At 36.1% G+C, this 23,923-nt stretch overlaps 1 protein-coding gene across 1 annotated transcript; it reads right to left on the bottom strand.

The window, feature by feature from the left end:
* Positions 1-1,484: 1,484 nt before the first annotated feature.
* On the bottom strand, positions 1,485-2,181 carry LOC126758986 (uncharacterized). Its single transcript, XM_050473503.1, has 3 exons — positions 1,961-2,181; positions 1,731-1,898; positions 1,485-1,664 (listed from the first exon to the last, which is right to left on the bottom strand). Exons 1-3 carry the CDS (start codon positions 2,006-2,008, stop codon positions 1,506-1,508), a joined length of 375 nt encoding a protein of 124 aa, XP_050329460.1. The 5' UTR covers positions 2,009-2,181; the 3' UTR covers positions 1,485-1,505.
* Between the last annotated feature and the right edge of the window lie 21,742 nt (positions 2,182-23,923).

Genomic DNA, 23,923 nt, shown 5'->3' with positions numbered 1-23,923 from the left:
AACGCCAAAGAATGTTCCTTCGAATCATAATAAACATTCCCCATTAAATTTGATTCTCGAAATGATTACCCTTGACGAGCAAATTTGAGTATTGAGTTTGGGTTTTGCAATACAGAAATTAATGGAAAATTAAAATATTTAAAAACAATTAAAATGCTTACTTCTGTTTTAAAAGGAATATGCATATTAACAAAAATTATTTAATTTAAAAAATGGAGTTCGGTCATGTTCAGTGAGTACGTTTTCTTGAAATGAAGAGGACTGAACACACCGATTTTTTTTATATACGCGATTGAAAGAAAAGGCATCTTGCTTGTCGTACAAATATTTCTTTTTTTCAATATTTTCGATTAAATTGTATAAAACATTCATCGTCCTCCATCTTATAAATTCAAATCGCTTGTAGGACACTATTAAAAAATAATCCACGTATGCACACCAGAGACAAAGGAACAGTAGAAACAATGGACTTCAGGCGGCGAATTTCCCCGGAGATGGTGGTGACAGTCTCATTGGTCGAAAATGTGATGGCCACCATTTTCTGAGATTCACAAGGTGTGATCTACATCGCAGACAACAAAAGAGAGCAAAATCAAAAGCTCCGTCAGGATTGGAAAAAACCTCTGCGATCCGTATGGTACCAAACGAGGTTTCAGACAAGGCGGCTTCCTATCGTGCGACTTCTTCAGTTTACTGCTGGAGAAAATAATTCAAGCTACAAGGCACAATCTTCTATAAGAGTGTACAGTCATAACTTCATCTAACCTGGTTCCAAGTTTAACAACTATTAACACCAACAACAATTTCAGTCTTGAAATTCCACGAGAATAACTTTTTCCAACAGGTGACTAGGCAATTGAGAAGTAAAGTTCTCCCTCAACGAACAAAGACCAAACTCTATAAGTCACACAATATTCCCGTCCTGCTATATGCAGAGGCATGGACGATGAAGACATCTGATGAGTCGGCGTTACGAGTTTTCCAGAGAAAGGTGCTGCGGAATATTTATGGTCTCTTTGTGCATTAGCAAAGGCGAATACCGCAGTGGATGAAACGATGAGCTGCACTTGATATACGACGACATGACATACTTAGTTCGGTGAATTACGAGACAGCGGACGCATTCGACGCAGTACCCACCGAAGAAAGCAGAGGAACCGAAGCAGTACCGACCGAAGAAAGCAGAGGAAGAGGAAGACCCTCACTCCGTTGAAGAGATCAGGTGAGATGGACCTGGCTGCGCTTGGTATCTCGAATTGCTGTTGTTAAATCAGCTATAACCGCGTAAGCGGTGTCTACGCTATTAAAGAAGAAGAAGAAGATTTACATCGACTACTGCAGAAGAACAAAACTACTGTGTTGCAGGTCTCCTGAAAATGTATATTTAGACGGCTTAAAGAAGTGGAACATCAATTAATCCGCAGCATCACTTTTTGTGTACACAATTTTTTAATTAAAATTTTTTTTTGAATTTTCCATACAACATTAGGCACTTTTCAATATATTTATTTGCTCTTCAAGTCTAATAAGAACTGAACGCCAACCTCGGCTCTCCAAGCATTTAATGTGGCCACGCGCAACTTGAACATGTAGGTACCCCCAGGTAGAGGCAGCAGCCGAAACATACTATCATTCATTACGAAGCCCTTCACAATGAGATCATGCTGTATGCCAAGCAAACAAAAATAGTGAAATTTAATTTCAATTATTTTCATCATAACTGTACTTACATTATAGGGGCAAGTATGATTTATGTTTGAAGACTTTTTTATGGCATCAAAGAATATCTTTACAAATGGCATACGCGTTGGATTCTTCATAAATTTGCAATAATCATACGTTTGGTTATACAAAAATGGTTGGAAGGAATTAGTTCTGTGCCAGAGGCTTAAATTTATCTGAAATTTGTTAATTTGTTCGTTGTTAAATTTGAAACCTAAACAACAACTGTTTTACTCACACTGATATTATTCACTGGCAGTTGATAGGCCCGCACATGTATATCCATTGAGATTTCGTTTCGGCGCGGCACAAATAGGCGACATCGCTGGAAATCGGAATAATTCTTATCCAAAGATGTGCAATAAATATTTGTTATTTTTGTGGCCGAATCGACAAAGAAGTTTTGCCACCGTCCCGTAAAAAGTATATAAATCACAAAAATCAATGAAAAGCGCAACATTTTACACATTGTACACGCAAAGGAGGCGCTTGCTGATTAAACGACAGAAAAAGCTCATTGGAATAATTGAGAGGTTAAAAAGCTTTTAAATGCGTGCTTAATAATTAGTATACTATATATAGTAATTGTAGTTTGGTAATCGAACAATTTGTTATAAATTATGAAATGCCGATTACGGTTATTGGTAAATATTAGGCCGATCTTCTCGCGCAAAGGGCGAAAGACTAGCTATGATTTGTAAGTAAAGCTGGTCCAGTATCACCGAGAAAACTTATACTACCCTGAACAGAGTATATGTATGTATAATATACTATATATGTACATACATTATACAACACATCAATGATCAGCATGACGAGCTGAGTTGCTACTAAAAGCGCGATAAATCAATAACTAATTACCCCAGAGACATTAAGGGGGTATTCTGGTCTAGAAGCATGAATTTCAGGTAATTTTTAAAGTGTCGTAAAAAAAGGCAATTAATATTTTTACTATCCACTTTTTTATTAGTTATTTGTTAATTTTAGAAGAGTACAGAAAAAAATTAGAAACTAAAAAAAGTAAAAAATTTCAAAAATTATGAGCTGACGAAGTGGGGGTCTCTAAAAATTTCCACGTGACCATACCCATGATTTCAACCCTCCTAGTTATCTGAAAAAAAAAAAAGATTATTAATCTAGAATAATGTCGCAATGGCCGGAACTACCGAAAAAACAGTTTTTTTGGATCACTTTTTCTGACTATTTCGAATTTTTTAAAAATAATAAAAATAAAAATTTGGGGATGGGGCTAGTTCCAACCATAGACAAGTCTATAAAGAAAACTCTATAAAATTTTCAAGTAAATCGGTCCAGTAGAGCCTGAGAAATCGTGGGTATCGTTCCGAAAAAGTCAGTTTTGAGAAAAACGCGTTTAAAGTTTAGGAGACAATTCTAGTGAACACAGACGCCACGTCACAAAATCGGCTGTATCTCCGAAAATAAGTCGAATTTTGAAAAATCCTTCCTAGGTCATATTTTTGAAAGTCTAAACTTTCAAGATAATGCAAAAAAAAATCGATTTTTTTAAAATCCTAGACAAGAATACCTCCTTAAATCTCACCACCGAGATAGTCTGAGAGGCCCTTATGAGAACCAAAATTTGTTTAAGTCCCATAAAAACTGTTCAAGCCCCTAGGTACCGAATATTTAGACCCCGGTACCTATAGTTGACTTTTGATCGAAAATGTCGGTCAATGTATGATATATATAACTGAAATTAAAGGATAATCCTTCTCTTATAATGGTATGTCAAAAATATGTTTCATCGGACTAATAATTCCCTTAGCTCCCTTATACCTAATATAAAGATTTTCGCTGGAGAAAATAATTCGAGTTGCAAAACTTAATCGAACAGGTACAATCTTTTATAAGAGTGTAAAACTTCTGGCGTACGCCGATGATATTGACATCAACTGCCTCAACAACCGAGCCGTTAGTTATGCTTTCTACAGACTGGATAAGGAAGCGAAACAGATGACTCTGGTAGTGAACTAGAACAAGACGAAATATCTCCTGTCATCAATCAAACAGTCGTCGCACTCGCGACTTGGCTCCCACGTCACTGTTGACAGTCATAACATAGAAATCGTCTAACTTTGTACTAGCATTAACATTAACACCAACAACAACGTCAGCCTCGAAATCCAACGCAGAATCGCTCTTGCCAACAGGTGCTACTTCGGACCGAGTAGGCAATTGAGAAATAAAGTCCTCTCTCGACGACCAAAAACCAAGCTCTACAAGTCACAGGCTTGGACGCTGACAACGTCTGATAAGTCGGAGTTACGAGTTTTCGAGAGAAATGTTCTGCGGAAAATCTATGGAAAGGAAAGGAATAAGGACTGCGGTTATGACCACGCCACGACAATAAAGAATAATAATATATTACCTAACGTTAACCGGTTTAGCCCATCCTGTTTGATTAAAATATATGCATGAAAATAGTTTTAGGATTCGATTCCATCGACTGTTGAAAGGCAGGAATAAAGGTTTTAATAAGTAGTCTAGATGGCGACGTAAGGATGTCAAAAAATTCTATTGAGTTGGAGAAAAGGTGGTCAAATTTTATTATGACTCTTCATCGAATAAATGAAAAATATTTATAATACTGTTTTACCGGAGATTTGAACCCAAAAAAGCCACATGCGTAACTCGTTCGCCCACAGCGCCAAATGATTAATCATGTATACAAAAGTGTAAAACACTACGAACATAATTGAACCGAAACTAAAACGCGCTGCAATTACTGGAATTGCTTTCCAATATACAGAAGTAAATATGTGCAAACAAACCACATAAATAAAACTAAATAAATGTGAATAAATAAACACGATCCAAACGGTTTTGTGCCAGGTTTGAATACGAAATGTTACAATAAATTATCCACATTATCTACTTTAAAGTCAAGCGGACTAATGGAAATCAGTAGCGTAAAGTACCGAATCTCATTAGCTAATTTAAACCCATCAACTATTGTAATGAGGTAACTCACAATGTGATCAATATTAGTGGTAAATGGTCTTAACCTACCAGTAATGACTAAATATTTATCTTGGCAGCAATATTAACACCAACAACAATGTCAGCCTCGAAAATCAATGCAGAATCACTCTTGCTAACAGGTTATTTTTCGGACACTCACGTCGAACAAAGACCACACTCTGTAAGACACTCATTATTCCCGGCCTACTATGTGGACGATGACAACATCTGATGAATCGACGTTACGAGTTTTCGAGAGAAAGGTTCTGCGAAAGATTTATGTTTTTTTAGTTCAGCGAATTAAGGGACAGCGGCTACGCTGGCTAGGTCATGTCGTCCTTATGGATGAAAACACTCTAGCTTAGAAAGTATTCAACACAATACCCGCCGGAGAAAGCAGAGGAAAAGGAAGACCTCCACTCCGTTGGAGAGCTCAGGTGGAGAAGGACCTGGCTGCGCTTGGTATTTCGAATTGGCGCCAAATTGCGAAAAGAAGAAACGACTGGAACGCCAGTAAAAAAGAAGAAGAATAACTAAAAATTATCAGATGGGCCCTAAAATATGTCATTTCACTGAAAGAAGAGTCCGAATTTATGAACATTTAGATAGAAATTTCCTTAAAATATATGATAATAATAAGCAGGTGGGAACCAGTTTTGACTGAGGAAGTTTAAAATTTTTATAAACAATGTAAGCTAGAATACCCTACACAAATAAAAAATTTGTATCAGCTATGTGTCTTAGTGGTCCGATCAGAAGAATTTCTTTGAACCAGCTTTTTACGGGAGATAATTTATATAAATATTTTATGCGGTCTGCGAGTCTTCCTTCTTGGTGTTACAAACTTCGCAAGCTTAATACACCCTGTTCAGGGTATACAAAAATACATATATGATCAAACAAATTGATAAAAATATGTTTTTCAAACTCTCTTTTTTCAGACTCTTTAAACGAGACAGAACTTCAAAATAGACTAGTAAACGTCAAGGACGAAGAATTGACGAGTACCTGTCTAATACATGTATGGGTCTGGGTTATAGCCAAGTTAATAACAGCACGTCAGTTGTTTCTTATTTTCGGAATTTGGCGCCAATTCCAGATACCAAATGCAGCCAGGTCCTTCTCCACCTGATCTTTCCAACGGAGTGGAGGTCTTCGCCTTCCTCTGCTTCCTCTGGCAAGTACTGAGCCGAATACTCTCAGAGCTGGAGTGTTCTCATATATTCGGACAACATTACCTAGCCAGCGTAGCCGCTGTCTCTTAGTTCGCTGATATCCCTCGTTGCGCAAAGGACCATTAATCTTTCGCAGAACATTTCTCTTGAAAACTCGTAACGTTGACTCATCAGATATTTTCTTCGCCCATGCCTCTGCACCATATAGCAGGACGGGAATAATGAGTGACTTAGAGCATGGTCTTTGTTCGTCGTAAAAGGACTTTTCTTCTCAATTGCCTACTCAATCTGAAATAGCACTTATTGGTCAGAGTTATCCTGCGTTGGATTTCGAGGTTGACATTGTTGTTGATGTTAATACTTGTTTCAAGATAGACGAAAGGGTAGAAAGGTAGAAGGGATAAAGTACGCCAACCCTGCTTATCTAAAACTTCATGTCAGACTGTTAAGACTTATTCAGCTAAAGAGAACGATAGCTAGCAATAGACCAACAGCAGTAAATCTACATAACCGAAACGAGCCTGGAGTTTTAACGGCCAAAAATTATAACAACATAGTTGGGAAAGACGCTCAAAGTCATACAAATATTGACTCAAATATGAAGAATGGATAATAAACAGATTTGACGGAAATTAACTAATAGGCCCAGCGTAGCTATAACCTAACTTCAACCCACTAAGAAGTATTTTATTAAAATTTATAATAAATTACACATTTCATCCAATCTAAACTGGGAACGACTGAACATTTTCGGCTGCCGTTGTTCCTCTGTTTCCTCTTGCTGTTGCTGGCAATGCTAATTGTGCGCTGTCACATTGAAGATGATGTATTGCACATGAGTGTATATGCTACAAACATACATACACATGAAGTTGCATGTGTGGATGTGTTTGTAAACAAAGAGTAAATGCCTGCCAATGTATTTGCATGAGCTGCATGCAACAGATGCAAATTGGGAACTTGCAACATATTGGCATGGACTGAAGTTGAATTGCTTTGAGTTCAGAGTGGAAAGTAAAAATGTTTTTTGTAGTCAAGAGAATTCCGTCCGTCTATAAAGTCAACCATTAGCGACTGCGCTCGTGACGTCGCCGCGCACGTTGCACATGCTTGGTGCCAGTAGCACTGGTGCCACGCCATGTCCCCGTACCGCTGAGTCGCAGTCGTCGCCGGCACAGCAGGCTTGTGGCATTGGCCGCAGGCGGCGGGTTTTGCTGTTGCCGGAGGCGTAGCAGTTGCTGCCACATGCCAAAGTCATTTAAATTATTTTTAACATCTCGCTTTTTCATCAGTTGTTTTTTCGCCTTTTTCCCTCACATACTCTTTTTCTAATTATACGTACGCTTGACTTTTCCGTTTCCTCTTGTTTTTCCACTGATTTTGTATACGCTCTAAAAAAATTGCTGTGGCACCAATGTAAATGGCACATTTTCCGAATGCAATTGACACGTGCTCGCATACTCCTACTCACCACACACACACACATACGTATACATACATAAAAAAACATATGTATGTATGTGCACAGTTGCACCGATCTCGTGAGGCAAACATTTACAGGAAGCATGTGTTCACCGCGACTGCGCTTGAGACACGCTCAATGGGAAATCGAAATCGAAAGGGGCCAAAAGACACTGAAGATGTGTCGACGCCATTGCCGGGGGCACGTCTCATGGCTGCTCCAGATTGCTGATAGCGACGATCACAGCGTAAGCAGCAACGGCAAACGATAGAATGGATGTCCGTTCGGTGCCAAAGGAAATCATAGATCGCTTGTCGCGCCTGTGTTTGGAATATTTGAAGAGGGTCACACAGCTGTAGCAGTGCTTACATGTGGACACACACCATATTCAGGGCCGCAGATGTTGTATGTGTAACACGTTTATTTTGGAAACCGGAAGGAAGTGCAAGTGCTATTTAGTTTTTCTTGAAGTGCAGATCGGTGATTGGAATGAAGATGAGTGTTTGGCCTTTTATGTTCGCGGCTGATAAAAATCCACTCAAATTACATACATACATATATGTATGTTATTATATTCGTGTAGTGCGATTACAACTGGCAGAAGTTGATGCTTATCGCTGTTACTTTTAAAAGCCGACCAGATTCACAAGAAAGTGTGTGTCTTTTGAATATTAGAATTCTATGAAATAATATGAAAAACACTAGGAAAAAGGTTGGAGACTTAATTTTAATACGAAAACTGTATCAACCAACAAATACAGTTTACATTACAAGAATTCGAATTTTGAGTTCAAATAATGTTTATATCAAAAAGAAATCTAAGAAACATCGCTAATAAATAAAGCAAAGAGCTTTCTAATTATCATTCATTACTTATGGGAGACAGATTCAATCGTTTTCGAACGCATTTTATATCCTAGACCTTTCTGTTAAGAGATACACTGCATCGGCGTTTGACTTATAGGTCACGACCATCACCTTTGTGAATCCATGGTTAATCTCTTCGCCACTTTTGATTTTGATCTTAGTTTTCGGTGTAATGAATGGCTTCCTGGAGCTCTTTCCTCAGCTTATCCTTTGTTGACGGTTGTAGCAAGTAGGATGCATGTCGCTTCTGCGCATACCTAGACTTCGCTGGGTCATCGATCCTAAAACAAAACCATTCCCTGGCAGATGCACTACCAGCAGCAACGATTTTTGCAGCTCCCGCACCTCCTCCCCCTACCCTTAGCGGCCACACTTTGGCAGCAGGATTTGGTGTCGTTGCTTTCTGGGAGCCAGCCTTAGCTTCAACTTCCTTGTACCTGGACCAAGCTTCGCTCCTGTCCTTATACTAGTTGTTTTCGAGATCGTCGTGACCGCTGCTCTTTTCTAGAAACAAATAGCTCCTTCCGACTTTTTTACAGGAGACCCAGACTCTTTTTTGAATTAGAGTTGTTATAATTTCTTTGGCTTATATTTGGACCCACGTGTGTAGAGGAAGATAAGTCTGCTTGCACATAGTCCGCGCCACGCAAGTAAGGCGATCTTATTAAAAAGACGTCAGGTATCCGCAAGCTCCGTTCGAGACTCAGCCAGGTTGATCCTCGCTTTGATCCAGCCCTGTTTTACCTCTTACCACAGCAAGACTCCCTATTTGGATGTTGTGCTATTGAGGAGCAACGAATATGAAGTCTGAATTCAGCTAGATATCTCACTACTGCAAAAGAGGAGAACTATTGCCAGCCCGTCCCTGTCTACTTTTTGATAATGTGGTATCAATTGGCAGTCTGCAGCCTCGGGGAGGGTTCAGCGGGAGATTTTGCCGACCGCTACTTCTCGACATATTCGGCTTTTTAAGTAAGGCTTTATAGAATTTTCATAGATGGTATGTAATAAAAAATCTATGAAAGTCCCATACAGCCTTACTTAAAAAGTCGAATATCTCGAGAAGTATTAATGAAAGCGATTTTGAGCAAATAAAATTTCCTACAAGTTTGTCGTGTACATTTTTTCCATATCTCTTGTCATTTACGAGATATGTATATGCAAAAAAATGTAAATTTCGTGGAAAAGTCAGGTTTAGAGCCCCGTACTACCTCGCCGGTGTGAGTTACGACTTTGTTGCACTGGGCACTTTTGTAGAGTGAACAATTCTGAGAAATATGCGTCTAAAGTCAAAGCGATGCCATAAAATACCTCTGATCTGTAGGAATTTAAAGATAAAAACTCACGATCGTAGTGTATTTTCTATGGAACATTTTTACATGCCCTGGTCCAGTTCTTAATGTTAATATTAAGGGCTAAAATTTTCAGGGATTTTTTTAGGGTATTTCCAAGGAAATTTCGTGACGGGACTGAAAAAAATTAATAGTTCCAAAAAAAAACACCCTAATGTACATACATATTAAAAAAACTCGATAGACAATTCATAGTTGAGGTCTTAACTTCTTTTTGGCTTTATTTAACATTTTTGAGAGATACAGCTTGTACAAGAACTGAAGCGGCTCGACCTTCCCAAGCGACATCGCTTCGCTCTAGGGGCTCTTGAAAAGTTCCAAGAAGATCCGAAGTTTTCGAGCCAAATTTTATTCAGCGATGAGGTCAATTTTTGGCTCGATGGGTATGTAGGATGCCTGAAATTGAAGCTCGTGATCTCGGCGTCATTTGGTTTCAACAGGACGTCGCCACTTCCCACACATCGCATCAATCAATGGATTTATTGAAAGAACACTTTGGTGAGCAGATAATTTCACGTTTTGGGAAGGTCGATTGGTCACCAAGATCATATAATATTACACCGTTAGACTTTTCCCTGAGGGGATATGTAAATTTTAAAGTCTATTCAGGAGCAAAGCATCACACGTGTCATTCGCCAGTTACTAGTCGAAATGCTTGAAAGTTTCATCGAAAATTGGACTCAACGGATGAATCATCTGAGACGTAGCCGCAGCCAACATTTGAAAGAGATAATCTTCAAAAAATAAATGCCAAAGAATGTTATTTCGAATGACAATAAACATTCCCCATTAAATTTGAAGTTTCTGTGTTTTTTCTTTAAAAAATTAGAGAACCTCGAAATGTATGACCCTTTGTCAGCACATATCAAGAAGAGACGGCGCAACCCTGCTTCTAAGTGTTGCTCTAAAAGTGATGACAGTACTAACGTATTAATTACCGATCCAAACAGGATTAGATCCTCGAAATAACAGTCCTTGGCCGAATTGGATCTGAGTCAAATGCGGTATTATAGAATTCCCTGTTGTGGGAACCGCTGCAAACTTTCTTTTGCACTGGCGGCCTTCAGCCTTGCTTCCAAAAAATAATCCAGGTCGGTTCAACACTGGGGTGTTCATTGTTTTTTTTTATGTGCAGTTTTGAAAAAACTTACTTTCCGCACACGGAGTTCCCATCTTTGCGTCAAAATTAGACGATTAAACAAATATAATTTTCGTGGTCTCCTTCGTTTCGGGACCTAGTCTGTACATTTCTCAAAAAATTGATTTGAGTCTATATAAAATTGTCTGCGCAAAATGGCGAATTCTTAATACAGGTACAACATTTTATAAAGAAAAAAAAGTAAATTCTTCATAAAGAGAAAAGTTGCATTTAAAGCTCTAGGTGCTAAAGTTGTCAGACCGCCCAGATTGCACAAAGAAAATAATTTTGTTTCGATATTCTATCTATTGAATCAAGTTTTAAGACCTTAAAGGGTAAATTAAATCAAACAACAAAAATAAAACCACTATTTTATTAACAAGTTTTTAAGACATTTTCCACGGCAATAAAAACCCTTCTACAGCATCCCATATTAACCCAGAAAAAACAAAGTCTACCTATAGATCAAATGTTTAGTTAAGTTTTAGTAAAAATTGATTTAATAAAATTAAAATACATTCAGACCTCAATTCAGCACAAAAAGTAAATATACATACATACATATGTATATAACCAATATTTAATTTACAAAAACACTATATGCATACATGTATGGTATAAGTGTTTAATAAAAATATCAATCATCATTAGAATTCATTCATCAGTGTACTCACCTTAATGCGGGAAACGGCACTTCAGTTAACTTGTAATCTCCAACAACACTTCTGCACAACACAAACCGTTTCCTAATATGTTTGTATATAATGAATTATACGCAGCAATCACATGCACCACTTATTAGCTGATTTAACAATCTTTCTAATTAATTGACTTTTAATAAACTTTCATTTAACGCCAAATTAAGTAAATACACTCATTTTCATATATTTTAATTAATTACTTAATTTTTATTTCAATCACTACTTTGTATTAAAAATTATTTTTAACCACCAAACATATTTTTTTGCACTTAATACTTGACACCCGAACACTTGCGAAATCATCCCACGTTGAGGGCAGCCACCAAAAAGAAATAAGAATGAGCAAAAAATGCGCACGAATCAATTAAATTACCTTCGCATTTATTTGTCTCAAGAGATGATCTTTGCAAATAACTCACTACTCAATATCTGTTATTAAAAATGTTAGAGTATACATACAAACACACACTTTAACTCAATATGCACCCGTGTCACACTCCAATCAAAGCTGCACACGAGGTCATTGCAAATTTGAGAGTTGTGGTTTTTGGTGTTATTGTAATAATATTTGTGGAAACAAATAAGGAAGGACTAAGTTAGGGTATAACCGAACATTTCATACCCTCGTAACTTGCAAGGATTAAAGGTTTTTCAGTCAAGTTCATAAGGCTTGTATGGTATATCGGATCTAGTGCAAGCTTTCATTCATTCTAAGCACACTATTTTGAGTAAAATACGCCCTCTCATATTCATTCAGATATTTCAAATATTGGCCGATATATGCGGTATAAAGTCATCCGGGAATTCGAAAATTTTTATTTTAGGTATATGAGAGTATTGATCCGTTTCAATGAAGTTTTGATATTCAGACATTCTATTACCAGGAAAGGATTATCTATGCATTTCAATTATGTATATATCTCAATCTCAATCTCAACTATAGGCACTAGGGTACACATATTCGGTCCTTGCACAGTTTTGGACGATTTGGACAATTTTTGGTCATAAGGTGACTCATTTCAAAGGCCCTATTCATGCAAAGTGAAATAATCATATGAAATCTAAAATTGCCTTATATGAAAAATAGGCGTGGTTGTCGTCCGATTTTGGTTATCTTCACACTGTTTTATAGAAATATAAAAAGACCTAAAACTTGAAAATTTAATTTTTAATTAAAAATTTTTGAATTGAAATATTCACAACCTTGAAGTACGTAAATTTATTAATATATATACATACATATACATACATATGTATGTATGTGAAAAATCAGTACTATATTATTTTGAATTTACCATTTCCACCACAAGTAATATTTTGGTGACTTTTGAGTCTCGCTAAAATGTATGCAGCTGTATAAAAAACCCTACTCGAAAATTAGTCTCATCACAAAACAGCGTAAGTACGTGAAATGTCCTTCGTACTTTTGTCGGCTGAGGTGTCGAACTTTTCTAATCACTCATCATTCATTAGTCATTCACGCATAATCACTCATCTTACTCCCATTCCAATTACAGCTTTGCTCAGTGAGGTCAATGTTAATTGTGAAATAGTTCTAATTCTATATTTAAAAAGATTTACTTATATTTTCATAAGAATAAAAATGTTAAAAGTGGTGTATAGGTAACATAATTGTAAAGTGCGGGTCAAAGTGTGAACGAATAATTTGGTGCTTTCGTAATTACGTTCTTAAAATTTGATTTAAAATGGCCATTCATATTTGTGCGTATGTATGTATGTATTGACATCTTCGTGACTACGGACAACGTATAACAAAAAACAATGGCACTCGTGACTTTGCTAAAAATGTTACAAGCTTACTGCAAGTGTTTACAACAACACTAACTAACAATGAAGTATAGACGAAAAATATCCGAAATAAATGTCACTCGTTTTTCGTCACCGACGACAATCTTTGCTAATAACCGTTCACGCAGAATCACTCAACTTACTCCCACCCCAACAGCAACTTTCGCCACTAGGTCAGTGTTAATTCGGGAGTTATGCTAATCAGTGACGTTTAGAAGTGTTCCTTTTCTTTTGGTGTAAGAATAATTGTGTTGTGCAGAGGGAAATTAGAAGCGAGTAGAAAAGTGTGTAGTGCAATAAAAACTTAGAAAATATACCAACAAGTGAAATACCATAACAAATAATAATTGTGAAATAACAATAGTGAGTATTGCGGTGTAAAATATTAGTTAATTATCTATGTATAAAATGCATTAAAAGTGTTTTTTATGATTGATCATCTTCGTGAATGCGTTGAAAGCGTCGTAAATTAGCCGAGTGGGAAGAGAGGAAGACGATGTCAAATGAGTCAATGAAAAAGTGAGTTATTTCGGCATTCGCTTTTATGTTGTATTTATGTTTGTGTTAATATATGACTAAATATGCTTTGTTTTCTTTATTGCAGGTGTGCTCGGGTGCATTTTTTGGACTGTTTGAGTGTTTGTGTGTTCGTTTTTGGTTTTAAGCATAAGAGTGTCAATGACATTAGGATGTGTGCATTTCAATTGGAATTTACGAATTAAAAGTATGAGAGTAAAGCTTATATAAATGTGGACAAAGTGATAAGAAAGTAACTGGTGAGTTTTATTAAAATATTTAATTTATTATTGTAATAATTTTTATATGCTTATTTTCATATTTATTGTAATAATTGGGTATATTAAGATGCAAAGTTTGAACAAGACGTCGGAGACCCTATAAAGCATATATATAAATGTATATGTCATTTTTATTTAAGGCTGTGTCTGTCTGCGTAAGTTTTTATATCGTTTTGAAATTTTGCAAACGTCATTTTTCTTCAAGAACCTGCTCATTTGTCGGAACTGTCGATATCGGACCACTATAACATATAGCTGCCATACAAAAAATGAACGTATGGATTGAAGTCTTCTTCAAGAATTTGGTATATTATTTTTAAGGCGACAATGTAATCTCCGAAGAAATTGTTCAGATCGGTTAACTATAGCATATAGCTGCCATACAAACTGAACGATCGGAATCAAGTTTCTGTATGGAAAACTTTCACATTTGATAAGATATAAATGTACAATGTAATCGATATCGAGTACAAACTCTGAAATGCATCCGTAAACGTTTTTTCTTGTTTTTATTTAATAATTTAAGAAATTATTTTTATTACGACCGGTCTACGATATCGAGTTCTGTGCATCCGAATCTTACGTTTTTTATTACGACCGGTCTACTTACAATGTTAGTTGGTTTCGCTTTCGAAAATTAACTTAATATTCGTATAAAATTTATTTAGTTTTCAATTTTAGATCCACCCTTGCCGAATAAATATCAATCATAAAAGTCGTAATATTTACTGTATATTTTTAATGACATTTATATGCATTTAATAATTCACTCAAATGCGACCACCCATTAAGTTGGCAAAATAAACACCCAAACGAATGTACATCATGTGCCTGATGTGTATAATGTCCACACGTTAGTTGATACGCAAATTGTTGAAATCGCTAATTTGTAGAATTTTAATTTGGCAACTCATTGAAATTCAACTAGAAAATATAATGTATTTTTGTGTGTGTATATATTTGTAGATTTATTGCGAGAGCGAATTTATTGATATTTTGACAGTGAAATAATATATACATTGCTACATACCTACATTTCATTACATTAGTTTATGCATAGATACAAATATATACATATATTCAATATACATATGTATATACATATGTACATATGTATGTATGTATATATATGGAATTTGGTCAGCGCCCGCCAAATATGAAAAAATTCATTGACAATTTCTATTCGATTACTAATGGAATGTGCCAGCGCGCCTTATGTGAGTACCCACCCAAAAACTGTTGATTAAGTAAGCTCATGTGACGATGTATGTATGTATGTATTCATATACCTATAGCAGATTTCGACATACTGTCCATTGCGACAACCAAAGATGGCCAACGAAAAATCCAATACAAATTGATTTCAATTCCACCAATCACAGTGTTGCCAAGCACTTCAAATCGCTTCAAATGGTCACAAGGGCCCATAAGTGGTGGGGCATAAATGTGTTGGCACCTAAGTAAAGGTGTATTTGTGTGGAAGTTTGTAATAGTGTATGTATGTAATTTGTACTTTGAACAGAAAAAATTGCAGCAAATTTTGAGAAAAAAGTTAAAATGTTTATGACTTTTTAATTGTTCCACAGCTGTTAGACCTCTGAATTAACTTCATTTTAATTATTATGTACACATATATGTATATGTACATATAATGTTGTACAATATTATGAATCGGTATATTGCAAATTATTGCTGTTTGCTAAATAGTTGTTTGATTAGCCGACTAATGCGATTTCTTTTGCTTTTGTGTTGCCACTTTTGGTGGCTTACCTCAGTATGATTCACTCAAATAGTTTGGCGTAAAATTTCTTTTGCAAAAATCCAAGTTTGGCTTTACGCACATTTTGCCGGTGTAGTGTAAGTAGTGGATTTCAAATTGGTCAAAAAATGTTGACACAATTACAACAGTTTTCCTACCTTATACAAATAAATGTAAATTTCGATAAGCATTCTTTGAAGAATGAGATAATCCGCGTAGGACAGGATAAAAACGCCTACCCATAGTGATATCGAAAGTAGCTATGTATGAAAATACGGTTTCCATCAAGTTGGGCATATTAAAGGGGGTATCCTAGTCTAGAAATAAAAAACGCTTAACTATTCCAAACTGGTTCGGCCAGTTGCCGAAACTTTAAACGTGTTTTTTCTGAAACTGGTCTTTCAAACCGATAACCACGATTTCTGAGGTTCTATCGGATCGATTTACTTGAAATTTTTAGAGAGTTTTCTTTATAGCCTTGTCTATGTCTGGAGCTAACCACATCCCTAATTTAAATTTTTACTATATTTAAAAAATTTTTAACATTCAATGGCTGTCGCATTTCGTGAAAAAAATCTAACTTTACAGTAGAACCAGTCATAACAACGCTTTTCTTGATTAATCCTATTTTTCAGATTGCTAGAAGGGTTGAAATTTTGTGTATGGTGGTGTGCCAATTTTTTGAGAGCTCTCTCGCCTTTAGATGCTATTTTTTTATTTTTTTAATTTTTAATTTTTTTTGATTTTTGTTTGTCTTCTTGTAAAAATATTAATTGCTTTTTTTACGAACCTTCAGAAATTACGTTACATTCATGACACTAGACTAGGACACCGCCTTAAGGTTAATCTTGAGGTCAGTGTGCGATTAGGATGTCCTTAATCTTCTGAACAGTAACAACTATCCGTTATATCTCGGACTTTTAATTTTTAAAATCAGGAGTCTTAATTTAAAGCCTACGGTATGATTTTGATAATACTTTTGCCAAAGAAGTTAAAAGAAACGAGTCATGTGCTTCTTTTGGGAAATAAAAAAGTAGTTGTGTACCACTAAGTATTCACTTTCTGCGTTGTTCTAGTGGTATGGTTGCAACATATCCGCTTTTTCCAAAAACAAACAACCATTTACATGGAAATGCTTCATGTGCGAACAATCTTTGTTGGATTCGGCACATTTTGGAACACTCATACAGTAGACTGCTGTTTACTTTCGGGTTCATACGTATAAATCCATGATTTATCACCTGTCGCGTTGACATAGACGTTTACGAAGCACCGTATTTTTTTAACATTTCTACCAATCGAGGCGAACCCTTTTTGAGGGATCGACAAATTGTGTGAGATCCAACGTGAAAACAATTGTTTGCAGTCAAGTGTTCATGCAATATTGAATATATGCTGGTCACTCTAATGTCTATAGTTGTCTTAATTTCACGATAGGTCACATGAAGATCTTGCAATATCAGTTTACGCACAGCATGAATAGTTTCCGGAGCAATAACTGATTTTTAGACGACCTTCACCAAATGCGTCTTGGAATGATCTACGACCTCGATTGGATTCACCACACCATGAAAAAACACTGTTGCTTGATGGACCTTCATCGCCAAAAATTTAATAAAATTCGTCGGTGCACGATTGCTGAGTTAATCCACGTCGAAAGTTGTAAAAAATAATAGTGTGAGAATGTTCGTGAAAACAAAGACATTTTTTTGACGATTTGAATATTTTAAATTGCTGAAAACAACAGAAATAGTGCCAAAATGTCTAGACCTAAAAAATCCGCAACTTTCAAACAACAAATGATCGGAACGAGACTTCTAATACGACAAAACGAGTTCACAAAAATTGGAAAACATGATTTATTTACTACACACTCTTATATCATATCCACGAAGCTGAGGGTATACTTATTAAAATCTAGGACTAGAGACGGATTGCGTTAAATTACTCTATTAAGAAAATATCTGAGTTGAACTGCTGGTGTCCTGTGTTCGCATGATATTAACTGAAGTGATGATATTAATAAAAGTGATTAATTTTATATTCTATTTATGCTAATTGAATTCACTAAAATAATAAGAATTCTAAAAACTTTGAATGTTTTATATCCATTTTTTTCTGTCGCCATTTCTCTCTATCTGTATGCATCTCTATACCTATCCATCCTTATTCTTCTATTTATTTACTTACTATCTTTATCTCCTTCTCGCTCTCGCCCTATCTATATTATCGCTTTCTTTCTTTTGATCTCTGTGCATTTGTGTTCTCTCTATCTCCTTCCGTCCTTATCTCCCTATTTAATTCAAACTACAGAGGGGTCCATCATTATGCATTCAATCATATTAATTGAAGGATAATTTCAGTAGTAGAGAGTTCCTGCAAACTGGCTTAAACGTTTTTCATAAATACTTTTCATGTGGTTTTATCTGGAATATAACAAAGTTAAAGACTTCATCCTGAATATGTCTCTGAGAATAAATGCAGGATTGAAATGTTTCAATTTCCTGCCGAACTCACATATGCCAGTTAAATCGATTATTTTTCATAAGATTCGTGTAGTTCTTCGGGTTACTCTGGCCGCCCCATAAAGCCTACAAATAGCATCCGATTTGTAAAATAATTATTTATTTTATTATTCATAAAACCTGCACGGTTTGTTTATTAAACCCCTCTTATTTGTAATTTTTGAACACTTTCCTCCCTTTCTGTTCATCCATTTCTGCTACCGGCATTAGCCACTCCCAGCCACGTTTTTCGATTATGGACTTGAATTTCCGTTAGTACGCTAATGACGCTAGCGATGACAGCGCGGTTTCTCAACGTGCCACCAGTACTTCTACTAATATCAAATATACATACATACACAGTAGTTCCTTTGCTGCAATATTGCTGGCTTAACGCTGCTTTTTCTGGCCTCAAGTGTTTGTTGCGTTGTGTTCGACTTCCCCCCATTTTTTGCATTGGACGCGCAATTTTATAAATTTTTTGTTGTTTTTGTAATTACAAAAACGCACGCGTCTATATCTTTCGATTTTAACGGAAATGTACGCGCACCATTTGGAATTAGAAATCAAATCGCAAATTGTTTTCACATTCATGCACATCTATAAACACATGACTAGTGAATGAAGCTATTCGAATTGTCGTCACCGCAATTGCCGCCCTCTGCGTTGCGTCGCGCCGCTGCTGTCCAATTACCACCTTGTCAGAGCCAAGCGCGTTCCACTGCTAAAAGTGTTGCCACATTGGGCAGATAGGCAAGTCATATGTGTATGTATGTATGTGGACTTGCTTATACATATCACGGCGCCCAAGTGCTGCACTACACCCCACCTCTTCGATCCATTCCATAGCCATAACCATATCGATTTATTGAAGGTGTTTTCGCCTTTGCCGATTTTAATTTTGCTATTGTTGTATTTCAAATATATGTGTGTATGTATGTACATGCACACATTCGAGTATGAGTAAATTTTTTAATTAGGGTGAACGTTTCTGTTTTAAAAATTTCGCTTATTTCGGCATATTTCGAGGTCACACCGATCTCGTGGCTCTTCAGCGTTGTTCGTGTGTGTTGCCTGTGTGTATGTTGGCAGGGACGCGCTCTGATTGGTCGAACACTTCGGTTGTTTGTATAAATATTTAAATTTAATGTTGTTTTTGTTTTTCTATTTTACGATCGCTTTTGCTGTTGTTGAGTTCATGATTTTTTTATTTACGTGTCAATTTCGCGATCTTGTTTAGAGAGCGGAAGTGGAAATGGCCATTTCCTTTTTATGGCCGTCGAAAATGATATTTTGTCCGAAATTTACGGGTAAACACTGCTTGTAGTAAACATGTGAGGAGTTTTGCGTATTTAAAAATGCTAACTTAGTTCCACCAATAATTTTCATTAATGCATTTTGCTGTTTGTGACCTTTTGCGGGGAGCATTAACTAAGCTTGGGTGTTGTGTTGGTTGTAGTAACTCGTTGTAGGGTAATCAGTTCAGCTAAGGGCGGAAGTTAAAGGTCGTAATTATCAATCAGGCAACCAGTATTATGAGTAACGGTCATTTAAGAATTGCACTTCATTAGTGAGACATCTGCTCCTAAGTTTAATTTACAACTATTTTTAGTTAACTAAGTTGAAGTTCTAAACTATTATCAGAGGCCAAATAAATGATCATCTGTACACAAAAGATAAACAAAAACATCATAGCTACTTCGGAAACAAAAAATATATACTTTTTTATTGGCGTAGACACCGCTTACGCGGTTATAGTCGAATACTTTCAGAGCTGGAGTGTTTTAAATCCATTCGGACAATATGACTTGTCATATAAGCTTTTCGGAGATAGCAACATCTGATAGCGGCTCAAAGACAGCACCTTTGAAATCAACGAAGAGGTGGTGTGTGTCGATCCTCTTTTCAAGTGTCTTTTATAAGATTTGGCGCGTGGTGAATATCTGGTCAGTTGTAGATTTTTCAGGCCTAAAGCAACACTGATAAGGTCAAATCAGTTTGTTGACCGTGGGCTTTAATCTCTCACACAATATGCTCGCTAAAACCTTATAAGCGATGTTGAGGAGAAGGTAATTGCTATTTGAACTTCTGCATCTTCCTTCAATGTTGTAAAAATAATAACTTGAAGAAAAAGAAACGTAAACATCGGCTGCATCGAAACTACCTACACAGGTGTATTTCTTATATATGCGTAACTAAACCTGAAAACGTCCTGTATGTCTAGCCCCATAATTTAATATAAACGATCCTCAAAAACCCTTTATGAAGATCTCCATCCTGATTTCGACCGATCTGTTTGCTATGTCCTATATTCTATAGTGATGCGACTTCGACAAATGAGTAGCTCCTTGGGGAGAAAAGAACTTCTGCAAAACTACAATGAATTGTACATAATTTTCTTGTAAATTTTTATGAAATCTTGTCCGGTTATCAGCTAGTTATAATTTGAACGAAATAATGCCAGATGAATGTCCGTGTCCAATCCGAAAGTTTTCATGTCCGGTTATAGGAACTGGTTTTGTATGTAAATAATAATAAAAAATGCTGTGTTCGTAAAATTTGTCCAGATATGGCACATTCCCCATTACCGACCTAGCCCCCATATAACGATTTTCCAGTGATCGAAACACTTCATAAGCACTTTTTGGAATGGTCTACAGCTCCTTCAGCGAATTTTGTTTTAACTCTTCGATCGATTGAGAACGGGTTCCACGGAGCGGTAATTTCAGTTTGGGAACAAAAAAAATCACACGGGGTCAATTCTGGTAAATAAGGTGGTTGATCAATGCTGTTCATTGCGTTTATGGGTTTGAATTCGGTCACAATCGTGGCTGGTTGCGATGATGCACTATCATCCACGTATAATCCATGAATTGTTCTTCCACAATTCGGGCCGTTTTTACGGATGTTCTCACGCAAACGCCTCAATACGACGAAATAGAATTTCTTATTGACCGTCTGCCACTTCGGAACAAATTCATGATGCACCAAACCACGGATAATAAAAACAAGTAAGGAAAGGCTAAGTTCGGGTGTGACCAAACATTTTATACTCTCGCATGATAAAGTTATAATCGAGATTTCATTATCCGTCATTTATATATTTTTCAAATACCGTATTTGTGTAAAGTTTTATTCCGCTATCATCATTGGTTCCTAATGTATGTATATATTATACAGAGAAGGCATCACAAGGAATTCAAAATAGCGTTATATTGGAAGAAGGCGTGGTTGTGAACCGATTTCACCCATATTTCGTACATGTCATCAGGGTGTTAAGAAAATATTATATACCTTTCTTCCGTAAAATTTTTACTCGTTCACCCTGATCACTTTGGTATATATAACCTTATATCTGATTCTTTTAGTTGTAGGACTTACAAACAACCGTTACGTGAACAAAACTATAATACTCTCCTTAGCAACTTTGTTGCGAGAGTATAAAAACAACGAGCATCACTTTGATTTTTGAGTGGCTTTGACGTGTTTTTTCTTTGGTTTCGGCTCGTGTTTTGTTCTCCATTCCTATGATTGTTGACTTGTTTGCTTGTCAAACTCATAAACCCATGTCTCATCGGCAGTTATAATGCGCTGCATCAATGTGGGATCGAAATTCGCACGGTCAAGCATGTCCAAAGAGACCTGTTTACGGTACTCTTTGTGCAAGAACACGTTTCATACCCAAAATATCCACCAAAATCATTCGAACGGATTCGCGAGAGATGTCGAGCTCTCTTACCATCTCTCTAACACTTGTCTGACAATTTTTGAGCACCATATCCTTCACTTTTTTCATATTTTCATCAGTTGAAAAGGTCGAAGGTCGTCCAGAACGAGGCATGTCTTCAACGATCTGTCGACCGTCTTTGTACCAACTTTCTAACTAAGAAATACAAAATTTGAGACAAATTCCTTGTTCCCTTTTAAAAATAAATCTTATTTGCTTGAAAATCAACCAAAATAATCTTCATTCACAACTATTGTTTTGACACAATTTTTCAAAAGACACCTTGAATTAGGTGCGATATGACGCTGCATAGGTTTATATTCATAGTATGTAAATTAAAACTACCTTAACACTTGCTGGTACTATATAATATATAGTAACTATGGATTCATGTGTGTACGAAGAAATTAGCATTAAAAGTGCGGACGAAATAGTACATGCGAGCATTATATAATTGAGAATTCGTAATTCATTCATAAAACGACTTGCCGAAACTGGCCAACTCAAGGTAAAAATATCACAACAACTACTCCATGTATAAATATGTATGTAGACGTTTAGATTTACATACATACTATACATATATATGCGTTGTACATACAAAGACGTCAATAAAAAGCACATAAACATTTGTGCGTGAATGTTTACGAACTTAAAAGTACGCTCGTAATTTCTATTCAGGAGCTCGGAGCTCATAAAGCACCAAATTCAATTAAATTCTGCCGTAGCTGTCGCAGCATTACGATTTATCGATCGTATATATGAGTATATGAATGTACATATGTACATACGTATATACATATGTACGGAAAGTATAGGTGTTCGCTTATCTTAAGATCGCACATATTTTTTCAACTCTAATGTTCAATCTAATAGTAACTTTATTCACAGGGTGACGAAGGAAAAAGTTCTTAAGCGTAAAATGAGCACATTTGAAAGGAAAGAGGGACGATTACTGGAAGAATTTCAAAGCTTTTGCTTGATATAAATATTGACTCTTCATAGATCAGAGTTTTGTTTTTAATTTTTCTGCTTTCCGGCCATGCGCCAGAATCTGAATTTTTGTTGATTTTTTTTGCATACACTACAGAGAGGATTTTCTTTGAAAAACTAATAGATATCTCCATTATAGTATGATTATTGTTACATTAATCTTTATAATGGCCTTCCATGATATCTGTGGTTCTTGCTTGGTTGATTCGGTTTCAATTTCTCGGAAATTTTTTGTTTGAGAGTCTAATCTTCACTCATTTTCTTATCAATAGTGTCAATCTTTTTCTAGGTTCTCTACTTCTGAATAGTTTAAAAAGGCTTAGTATTACTTTTGAAATATAAAAAATTTATTTATTTTTCACATATGGTATATGTGTATGATAAATTCTCCGAAATTTTAAAATTAATTCGGCAAATAAAATATTTTACTATTCATCAATATTTATTTTGTCGCATTCAAAGTTATCCCCACCAGATGAAATATATGTACTTATGCCAACGATTTTACCAGTTCTCGAAACACTTTTCATAAGCAATTTTTGGGATGACCTTCAGCTCCTTCAGCGAATTTTGTTTTAACTCTTCGATCGATTGAGAACGGGTTCCACGGAGCGGTAATTTCAGTTTGGGGAACAAGAAAATATCACACGGTGTCAATTCTGGTAAATAAGGTGGTTGATCGATGGTATTCATTGCATTTTTGGCTTTATATTTGGTAACAATAGTGGCAAAGACATTCAGCTTTATCGGGGCGAATCGAGCAAGAACGCGTTTCATAATTAAAATATCCACCTAAATCATTCGAACGGACTCGCGAGCGATGTCAAGCTCTCTTGCCATCGCTCTAACACTTGCCTCACGATTTTCAAGCACCATATCGTTCATTGCTAGTTGTTCGTCGTGAGCAAGTGTATTTGATTGGTACAAATTATTCA

Source organism: Bactrocera neohumeralis, chromosome 5 (assembly GCF_024586455.1).
Source record: "Bactrocera neohumeralis isolate Rockhampton chromosome 5, APGP_CSIRO_Bneo_wtdbg2-racon-allhic-juicebox.fasta_v2, whole genome shotgun sequence".
Classification (NCBI taxonomy): domain Eukaryota; kingdom Metazoa; phylum Arthropoda; class Insecta; order Diptera; family Tephritidae; genus Bactrocera; species Bactrocera neohumeralis.
The sequence above is the reverse complement of the archived record's forward strand: the minus strand, read 5'-3'. Positions and strand labels throughout refer to the sequence as shown.

Bases quoted from the DNA above. Each gene is read 5' to 3' on its own strand.
- LOC126758986 (XM_050473503.1), bottom strand. From the start codon at position 2,008: ATGGATATACATGTGCGGGCCTATCAACTGCCAGTGAATAATATCAGT. The intron at 1,899-1,960 runs GTGAGTAAAACA...AACAAATTTCAG, and splicing joins TGCCAGTGAATAATATCAGT to ATAAATTTAAGCCTCTGGCA. The intron at 1,665-1,730 runs GTAAGTACAGTT...CTTGGCATACAG, and splicing joins ATCATACTTGCCCCTATAAT to CATGATCTCATTGTGAAGGG.